A 10627-nucleotide genomic window follows, 5' to 3' on the forward strand; every position below is an offset into this window, starting at 1 on the left:
GAATCAATCAGGTTACTACTCTGGCCCTTAGAGCTCCACTAGGGGACCCAGGGGACAAACCAATCAGGGCTACACATCTAGGGACAAACCAATCAAGGCTACATAGATCCAGGGACAAACCAATCAGGGCTACACAGATCCACAGGAAACTGAGGGCTCCTCTTATGAGTGACTGCTGCAATGGAACACACCCACTTCCTGGGTACTACATTCTTAGAAAGGAAAGTGCTATCTAGAACCTAAAACGGTTATTCGGCTGTCCCCATACAGTAGGAGAACTATTTGAAGAACCCCTTTTGGTTCCAGGTAGAACTCTTTTGGGTTCCATGTAAAACCCTTTCCACAGAGGGTTCGACATGGAACACACAAGAGTTCAACCTGGAGCCAAAAAGGGTTCTCCTATGGGGACAGCCGAAGAACCCTTTTGGAACCTTTTTTTGAAAGAGTGTAGAGGAGAGGAAGGGCAGAGGGCTCCTGAATCCCTCATCAACCCCTAGCCCCGCCCCTTACAATGTACACCAAAGGCACTTGAGTAGACCTGAGAGGACAGGACAGGTGATCAATATGGCAATGATTCCACCTGGACTATCAAAGGGCAAAATATTGATACCTATCCAATCCTCTTAGATCTACAGTAATGCCTAGAGGGTCGATTTCAGGGGGAGAGAGAGAGGGACAAGAGAAGAGAACCCCCCTCATCATGCTGGGGATGGACAGATGAGGTGATTAATTAATGAGTGAGTGAGTGAATGAATAAACTTTATTGCCTTTTACAGAGATTACTCTTACATATTGAGTTTTCTGGTTGGGAAGTGTAACTATCACAAACATACAGATTTGTTTATTTAAAACGGCATTATTAACATACATCCAACATGCTGTGCATAAAATCAATCAACCAATCAATTATACTAGAGGAAGCATAATACCTCATATTCTGACACCTCTGGTGTTGCATGGATGAGTTGGTTGAAAATATTTTTAGAGTTTGATAAGATGATAATTCAAAAATGAAAATATTTATTGTCGAAAAGTGTAATGTCTGGAGAAAGAGTGACAGTGATCTGTGTTTTGCTGTTGCCTGATAAACTGTCAGTAAAACAATGAATAAAGTGAATCATTCGGAGAGAACGTCTGTTTTCCCTCACCACACTACAACACTGGAACACTAGAACACAGAACATCAGTGGTGGAGATGAAGAGTGGAATGCTAGTGAACAGGAAGGTAAAAGGTGAGGAGGATGGTGCAACCTGGCCAGATTCCTGGCTGAGAGGATGTGAAGTCTCCATCGACAGGATGAGGTCATGGTCAGGCCAGACATGTGAATGTCCAGATGGTGGATTATAAATTCTCTGCAGTTTACACCCTTCTTTACCTTCTGTTCGAGTTCCTGCCCGACTACATTGAATTGCATCAACCAATAGTTGGGTGCCATGTCATCGACTGCGCAGTTGGGCACCAGATTGCAATATCATATGATGTGGTTAGCTGATACACTACATGACCAAACATATGTGGACACCTGCTCGTCAAACATCTCCTTCCAAAATCATGGGCATTAATATGGAGTTGGTCCCCCATTTGCTGATATAACAGCCTCCACTCTTCTGGGAAGGCTTTTCACTAGATGTTGGAACATTGCTGCGGGGACTTGCTTCCATTCAGCCACGAGCATTAGTTAGGTCGGGCACTGATGTTGGGTGATTAGGTCTAGCTTGCAGTCTGCGTTCCAATTCATCCCGAAGGTGTTCGATGGGGTTGAGTTCAGGGCTCTGTGCAGGTCAGTTAAGTTCTTCCACACCGAACTCGACAAACCATTTCTGTATGGACCTCGCTTTGTGCACGGGGCTATTGTCATGCTGAAACTGGAAAAGACCTTCCCCAAGCTGTTGCCACAAAGTTGGAAGCACAGAATCGTCTAGAATGTCATTGTATGCTGTAGCATTAATATTTCCTTTCTTTGGAACTAAAGGGCCTAGCCCAAACCATGAAAAACAGCCCCATACCATTATTCCTCATCCACCAAACTTTACAGTTGGCACTAGGCGTTCGGGCATGTAGTGTTCTCCTGGCATCAGCCAAACCCTGATTTGTCCATTGGACTGCCAGATGGTGAAGCGTGATTCATCACTCCAGAGAATGAGTTTCCACTGCTCCAGAGTCCAATGGCGGCGAGCTTTACACCCCTCCAGCCGACGCTTGGCATTGCACATGGTGATCTTAGCCCTGTGTGCATCTGCTCGGCCATGGAAACACATTTCAGGAAGCTCCCAGACTAACAGTTCTTGTACTGACGTTGCTTCCAGAGGCAGTTTGGAACTCGGTAGTGAGTGTTGCAACCGAGGACAGACGATTTTTACCCGCTTCAGCACTTGGCAGTCCCGTTCTGTAAACTTGTGTGGCCTACCACTTCGCGGCTGAGCCGTTGTTACTCCTAGACATTTCCACTTCACAATAACTGCACTTACAGTTGCCTGGGGCAGCTCTAGTAGGACAGAAATTTGATGAACTGACTTGTTGGAAAGGGGGCATCCTATGACGGTGCCACGTTGAAAGTCATTGAGCTCTTCAGTAAGGCCATTCTACTGCCAGTGTTTGTCTATGGAGATTGCATGGCTGTGTGCTCAATTTTATACACACCTGTTAGCAACGGGTGTGGCTGAAATAGCCGAATCCACTAAATTGAAGGGGGGTTAACAGACTTTTGTATATATAGTGTATGTTAAATAACTATGCAGGCGTTGTTAGATCTGGCATATGTCTTCAATGTAGTTGGCCTAGAACTTCAACTCACAAATGCACATTCTTACACTTGTGCGCTCTTGGCGTGGTTGCCCGTGACTACTGCGGTAGTGGCAAGGTTGATGGGCGTGTCGGCACCCCCTGCCTGTCTGGAGTAATAGTAGCTGTTCTGCTGCCTTTGGGGGGTTGCCGAGGGGTCGTCACCGCAGTAACACAAAATCATGAAGCTCCCCAGGAGGCAGAGGGCGGAGCCGACCCATCCGGTGTACAGTGAGATGCCGAATGACATCAGACCCTCCTCTGCATGAGCACCAATAGGAAACCAGATGGTCGACACCAATCCACAGAGAGCTGGGGAGAGAGAGTACAGGAGGAAGAGGGAGAGGAAGGAGAGAAAGAGAGTTGAGTCAGCTTTTGTCCCCCAACGGGGTCTGTCAGTCACAAGGCTGCTGACAGGGACTTCCTGTCCCACACAGGAAGCAGGAAGATAGAGGGTGATCTGAGGTCGTTACTAGTTACCACAGCAACAAAGTCATAAGCCTATTTCTATAATTTCTCTTCTTAAAATCTGATTTTAAACCTTAGCCAATGTTGACTTTGTGGCTGTGGTAACTACTGACAACCATGATCCGGTCCCAAATCATCCCATAGCCTCACACAGCATAATTCATCCATATAGGATAACATTAAGTTGTGTATATGTGCATGTGGAATGTGTGTGTCTTTGTGTCTCACTCACCCACGATAAAGGTGAGAGCACCCCCGACAATGCCGTGACGTAGTTTGGTAGCGGGGATCTCATCTCCGAGTCTGACACAGGGCATGGACATCAGCACCAGCCCCATCGCAGGAAGCCCCATTAGGCACGCACACACCATCAAAGCACGGCATGTCTGGATGTATGCTGGAGGGGAGGGGAGAGGTAGAGAGAGATCACAGCAATACCTGCCGGTAAACATTTTTAAAATGTTGACTTTTGCATTCATAAATTGTTGAAAACACAGAAATAACATAAAAGATATGCACAGTTTTCAGTAAGCCTTTATTGACTTACTTTTATTGAGGTCTGCAGGTTGGCTACAGATGTGGCCCATCTGCACACACACACACACACACGTGCACTCTCTCTCTCTCTCTCTCTCTCACCTGGCAGTGTGAGGATATGGTTGAGCGTCACACAGTGGTAGAGTGAGGGAGAGATGACACACTCTGCCCAGAGGCCTCGCGCGCCCAGCTCGTCCATGCGCACACAGGTGGTGACAGTGTAGTCGCAGGTGCGCACCCAGTCGTTGGTGGCCGTGGCGATGATGATACCTACCCAGCCTGCAAAGCTGGCCCCACTCCCACTCAGCTGTCTGCACACATGTGCCATGAAACACACTATCACAGGGATGTGCAATCAAAAGTAAATCACTTTCTTTTTAAAGAAGATAATTATTTTTTTAAATCCAGGGGAAAAAACGGAACTAACCCAAAATATAGTTCTGTGAAAAATGTCGAAAAATATGAACTAATAAATGAACCAAGTAAAATGTGAGAGAATAAATACATTAAAACCAATTCATCACTAATTAAATTACTAATACATTCCGGAGAGGTTCTAAGTTCTATAGTTCCATCTGGGTCCAACAGTGCGAGAGGGGTGTGTGAGGAGGACTGAACTTCAGAGAAATGCGCAGATTGAGTTTTATAGTACAGGAAAAAAGTCTCAAACACCAAACTTTCAGCCAATCAGAAGAAGGTATGGGGTGGCTAATGTAAACCAGAGACCGATGGGTGCTAAGATGGTAAACTGCTGTGTGTTTCTGGGGGGGTGGGGGGTTCTTCAGGATTTATGATGCAGTTTAAGTCTTAAAAACAAACTTCAGCAGTGTTGAAATTCCCTCTGGCTCCTGATTGATTTGGCATAAACACGGGTTGATTTAGCAATAATACGGCCGTGCTGCTTCAGAATTGTTGTCATGTCTGAATTTAGACATGGTCCTCCAGAGAAGCATCAGTGATATTAATATTCTGCATAGTTTTTTATGTAATTCATATTTCATTTATCTTGATCATTGTTTCCACACGAATAATGCAGCAGCAGTCTATCTACTAGCAAACCTGAATGATCAACTCCATCTAGTGGCCGAAGTTAGTAGTGATATGGGTAATTTGTGACTACAAAATATCACAATACCAATACCCAGGCAATAAAACAATGTGCATAAGTTAATTTCATTTATTACAGAGTTTGAATAGGAAGGATAAGAGAAAAAAATTAAGAAATCTCACAAAACGACATGGTTGAGAAAAACAAGACATAACTTTTTTCTCAGATCATATATAAAACGTAATAATTTCTTTAGTTAAGACCTTATTTTCCACACAGTGATGCAAAAAAATCTGTGTATCAGCTGTGTAAAATCAAAACAGATTTGACAGTTTTCATGTGACACCACATTCTAAAATAATTACCAAACAGACAAATACATACTGTATATTACAATCCTTCATGAAAATGTTTAAGATTTACAACCAATAGACTGCATTGTAAAATATGTACATAGACACAACAGAATATAATAACATCCCCTACCTCTCTCACTGATTGCTCTCAGTTGATAATCTCTTGAATTGATCTCTTGTTTTCCCCCCTTCTCCGCTCCCCTCTCTCTCTTCTCCCATCTATCAATCACTATTTTCCCTCACTTTTTCTTTTGTTTTTTACCCCCTTTTCTTCCCAATTTCGTGATATCCAATTACGATCTTGTCTCATTGCTGCAACTCCAAAAAGGGCTCGGGAGTGGGACGGTCAAGTCATGCGTCCTCCGAAACATGACCCACCAAACCGTGTTTCTTAACACCCGCCCGCTGAACCTGGAAGCCAGCTGCACCAATGTGTCGGAGGAAACACCGTTCAACTGACTACCGAAGTCAGCTTGCAGGCGCTCGGCCCGCCACAAGGAGTCCCTAGAGCACGATGGGCCAAGTAAAGCCCCGCCGGCCAAACCCTCCCCTAACCCGGACAATGCTGGGCCAATTGTTTGCCGCCCTATTGGACTTCCGGTCAAAGGCCGGTTGTGACACAGCCTGGGAACGAACCCGGGTTTGTCGTGACGCCTCAAGCACTGTGATGCAGTGCCTTAGACCGTCCCCCCACCCCTCCCCTTTTCCCCTCTCTATATTCTCCACCACCCACCGTCCCACCACACCTCCATCTCTCCCTCTCTATGTGTGTCTGAGTGTGTTGATGTGGGCACAGATCTTGAGCGCTGGTCCCAGTTTGATGTTCATGCTGGTCATCAGGTGGTCCTCAGTGAGCAGCAGCAGGGCCTGGCCGTCTATCTCCTGAACACGGAACGCCTCTGCAACATCCACACAACCTAAAGATAACATACACACACAGCTTATAACTTCCCCACAACCTAAAGGCAACATACACACACAGATTATAACCTCCCCACAACCTAAGAACAACATACACACGTTACAACCTCTCCACAACATATACACACACATGCTATAACCTCCCCACAACCTAAAAACAACACACTCATAGGTTATAACCTCTCCACAATCTAAAACAAACACACACACACACAGGTTATAACCTGACAACAACCTACAGCAGGGAGATGGGTGAATGTGTATCCTTTTGTATATGTGTTTTACCTGGCAGTGTGTGTATAAAGTCCCAGACTTGCTCTACACTCCACTGTGCAGGTGTGGGTTCAGTAGAGGTCACGGTGGGGTTACTAGGGGTCATCGCTGGCTCTGATGCCCTCCTTGCCCTCCGTGCAGCTCTGCGCTCCAGCCTGGTTGTTATGGGAACAGCATGCCCTTCTTCCCCTTCGTAGTCACGGCGATGGGCGCTCCATATTTCGCGGGGCTAAAATAGATAGTGTTACAGGAGATGGAACATGTGTGAACAGCTAGATTTGAATTATAAAGGCATATAAATGGTTATAACATGTTATAAAGCATCAAACCTGTATCACTGTGGAGTGAGTGACCTATTTGTTAAAAGCAATGTCTGAGTTGTAACTGTAACTGACCAGTCGCAGTAAGAGGGGCTTCCCAGGAACAGACTCCTCCTTGTTTATCTCAAAGCGCCGCCCCTCTGGCTGGCTGCCTGCACTCAGAGCACGCAGACGTTTAGACATCCCTACATTAAGCCTAGAGAGAGAGAGAGAGAGCGAGAGAGAGCGAGAGGAGAGAAGAGAGAGAGATGATGTGTCCTTTCTCTGAGCACTCTGGGGTTAAAATTTTCTCATATCTCACATCCTGTCTGAGCACCAACACCTGACCACATCCTGTGTGTGAGGGTGTGTTTATGAATGCGTGTACTGTACACCTTTAGTAAATAGACTATGCTGTGTCTAGACAGAGAGAATACCTCATTTGTCATGGTCTTCTTTCTGTGTTCGGCCTATGGGAGTGTGACTCACCTGCGGGCACAGGAAGTGGAGCAGTATCTTTTGGAGCGGTGGAAGGAGTGGGCATGGCCTCTCTTCCCACAAGACTCACACTGTAACACCCCCCTCTGTCTCTCTCTGGTACCTAGTGAAGTTTGGATTCAGAGGGAGAATTTAACTGAATATTGAATCAAATATTGATTCAGAAACAGGAGATTAAGGTGGCTTACCTGTCAGCGGGTCATCTGTGGCCACACCCACTCGTTCTGATTCGCTGGAATGTTCCGGTGGCTCTGGTGTGTCTGTCAATGGTAATAACTCCGCCCCCTCTGTGTTCCCATTCTGAGAGACACCCTCCTGCCCTCCCAACAACAGAGATGAGCGGTTCACCTGCACAGGTACACACACGCACACACACAGGTTATATATACTGTTAATGTATAAGTATATGACACCAACTAGACATCAGCTATATCCCATGTAGGAAGAAGTATTTTACTCTAAAATGTGTGTGTGTGTGTTTACCGGGAACGCCTGCAACCCCTCCTGTATGATGAAGCCCTCCACCAGGTGAGTTAAGACACGCCTCCCGCCCTCTGGCCACACCCTCTGTGTCCAAGGCTCGCGCTCTGATAGGCTAAGGGTCTCAGAGCGGCTCTGTGATAGGCTGAGGGTCTCTGAGTGGGAGGGGCTAACAGGCAGGAGAGGAGGAGGGAAGTCAGATGGAGGGGTGAGGCAGGGTGAGGCAGGGGGAGACTGAGAGGAGAGACTGGACAAGACTGGGGGGAGGAAGAGAGAGGAGGAAGAGTTCACAACACTTGTTACATTAGTGTTTCAAAAGTTAGTTTCGAGTTCATTAATAGGCCAAGGCTAAAGGAAATGGTGTGCGGGACAGGAGGACAGCAGAGAGACCCTGGTACCTGAGTGGTTGTCAGACTGAGTGGACATGTTCTCACAGAAGTCCTCTTGGTCCTTGTGGAGTAGGTCTGGGGGTCGCTCTATGGGACAGTCCAATGGTCTCTGGAGGTCTATGGGGTAACCTGAGGGGGGGGGGTTGTCGTTCTGAGTGGTGGGGTTATGAGGTGTGTGTGAGGGGGCATCAAAGTGTATGTGATTCTGAGTAGCCGGGTCAGCATTGGGGTGAGGGTCTATCGGACTGTCCTCGTCAGTGGTAGTCCCCACCTCCTTCTCTCCTTTCATCGCATCTTTCTGTCCCGGCTCCTCCTCCTCTACATCCATCCTTTCTCTCTGCTCCTCTCCCTCTATCTTCATCCTTTCCTCCCCCTCCTCCTCTATTCCTGTCATCTGTCTCAGTCTCTCATATTGTTTACCTCTCTCCATCCATTCTTCCTCTCCTCCAGCCTCTCCTTTCTCCTTTCTTCTCAGCAATCCCTTCTCTCCCACCCTCTCTCTATCTCTCTGGTCCTCCTTCTCTCTATCTCTCTGGTCCTCCTTCTCTCTATCTCTCTGGTCCTCCTTCTCTCTATCTCTCTGGTCCTCCTTCTCTCTATCTCTCTGGTCCTCCTTCTCTCTATCTCTCTGGTCCTCCTTCTCTCTATCTCTCTGGTCCTCCTCTTTATCTCTCTGGTCCTCCTCTTTATCTCTCTGGTCCTCCTTCTCTCCGTCCCTCTCCGCTCTCTTCTCAACAATACCTTTTTTCTCTCCTGTTACCTTTCTCTCTCCTGCCACCCTCTCTTTATCCCTCTGCCCCTCTTCAATTTCCCCCATCTTTTCTTCCTCTCCCCCCACCCGCTCTCTCTCCTCCCTTACTCCCTGTCTACCCACTTCTCCTTTTGACTGAATGTGTCTGGCCTGATAATGGGGGTATGGTAGGGGTGAGTTGGCTTTGTGGATGGAGGAGGTGGGAGGGGGAGAGGCGTGGTCAGAAGTCCTCTGTGGTTGGGCATCAAGCTGAGGAGGTGGGGACTCAAGAACCAGACACTTTGATTGGACAGAAGCTGGGGTGTGTGTGTTGGCCGCAGGCCGTGTTTGGCTGCTGAAGCGGCTGGTGGAGCCAGCGGAGAGGGCAATCATTTGCAGCTGCCTTGATGCCGGCGGTAACCGATCAAAACAGGAAGAACCCAAGGGAAGGGGCCTAGAGCCTGAGTTGAGCTGCGATTGGCCAGGGGTGGACTGTGTGGGCGGGCTTTGAGATGACAGACTGGTGGCTGGTACTGTACACTGTCTGATGGGTAGGGCCTGATGGGCAGCAGCAGCAGCAAATGGTCGCATGGCGGGGCTGTGTCTCGGGGGCACCACTCTGTGGCCGTTGGGCGAATGAAGTCTGGGTCTCAGAGGGACAGAACGCACAGAAGTGTAGAGAGCTGGAGAGAAGAGAAAAAGAGCGAGGGATTGAATGGTTTTATTGGACACACTATAAATCACACCTCATTCTCCCTGAACATTCTACTCTTATCACATGTTTATGACTCACTTGGAGGCGGGACTGAGAGGCGCCGGGTAGGTGGGGTCTGTCTGTCTGTTGCCATGGAACTGGGCTGGGTGCGCGGCCGGAGAGGGGGGAAAAGGGGTGTAAGGGGACGAGATATAGGAGAGAGGGAGGAGGAGGGAGGTTTGAGACGTAAAGAGGGGGGGATTGTGAGAGTGCCGGGAGCAGAGGGGCGCAGGGTTAGACTCTGGAGCTAAGGGGGAGGGAGGGAAGGAGAGCGGGGGAGAGGGGAGGAAAAGAAAGAGGGAGAGAGTGGGGTTTGAGAGGGAGAGGGAGTGTAGTTAAACTTGTGAGACAATCACAATCTACACTAGTGGCCTCTCACACACCTAACACACACCTGCTGAACTGCTCACCTGAGCGGAGGCGGGGTGAGAGGAAGAGGAAGAGACAGGCCGTACCGTAGAGGTGAAAATCAGCTAAGAATGAGAGAGATACAGACAGATAGACAGACAGAATACAGACATAAAAAGAGAGCGAGAAAGAGAGAGAAAGATAGGAATGTTGAACTGAGGAAGCTTGAAAAAGGCCAGTCTCAGGGTTAAGCTTCAGGAGTTTGAAGTTGGTAGAAGTAGGACTCAGAGTTGTTGGTGTGTGTGTTGTTACCATCTGGGCCCTGAGCAGCATCTGGTCTCGGCTCGAACAAGGACTCCGACCCAGGAGCAAGGCCTGCTGGGATACCCTCGGTCTAACAGGCGAGATGCTCTGATTTGCTTGCACCAGAGTGGGCGTACCCAGGGGGCGAGGAAGAGGGACCTGAAAATGGGAGAGGTATTTTTAGGGGGGTATTTTGAATACTGTACTCTTGGTTAAAGGAATGTAAACCAATTGATCCAGGAAGGGACGTGGTTGTCTGTGTGAGTATGTGAGAGTGTGTGTGGCTGGTTACATAGTGTGCTGCTTTTGTTTTATTTTCTATTTGGTCAGTTACCTGTCTGCTGGCTGGGGTATGGAAAGGCGTGATTGGTGGAGAGGTGGGCGTGGTGGGTGGCCTTGCATTCCCATTGGTCAGGAAGAAGGAAGGCCCAGGAGCAAAGG

The 10627-nt window shown here is 48.0% G+C and overlaps 2 protein-coding genes across 2 annotated transcripts; both read right to left on the minus strand.

Moving 5' to 3' along the window:
* Positions 1-2611: 2611 nt before the first annotated feature.
* On the minus strand, positions 2612-4388 carry LOC112236904 (claudin-11-like). The gene is made up of 3 exons (XM_024405523.2): positions 3890-4388; positions 3483-3647; positions 2612-3094 (listed from the first exon to the last, which is right to left on the minus strand). The coding sequence occupies exons 1-3, from the start codon at positions 4113-4115 to the stop codon at positions 2808-2810; spliced, it is 678 nt and encodes a 225-aa protein (XP_024261291.1). The 5' UTR covers positions 4116-4388; the 3' UTR covers positions 2612-2807.
* A 562-nt stretch (positions 4389-4950) lies between these two features.
* Positions 4951-8444, minus strand: LOC112236898 (polyhomeotic-like protein 2). The gene is made up of 7 exons (XM_024405514.2): positions 8061-8444; positions 7666-7919; positions 7371-7530; positions 7174-7285; positions 6781-6901; positions 6398-6614; positions 4951-6108 (listed from the first exon to the last, which is right to left on the minus strand). The coding sequence occupies exons 1-7, from the start codon at positions 8410-8412 to the stop codon at positions 5954-5956; spliced, it is 1371 nt and encodes a 456-aa protein (XP_024261282.2). The 5' UTR covers positions 8413-8444; the 3' UTR covers positions 4951-5953.
* Between the last annotated feature and the right edge of the window lie 2183 nt (positions 8445-10627).

Source organism: Oncorhynchus tshawytscha, linkage group LG16 (assembly GCF_018296145.1).
Source record: "Oncorhynchus tshawytscha isolate Ot180627B linkage group LG16, Otsh_v2.0, whole genome shotgun sequence".
NCBI lineage: Eukaryota > Metazoa > Chordata > Actinopteri > Salmoniformes > Salmonidae > Oncorhynchus > Oncorhynchus tshawytscha.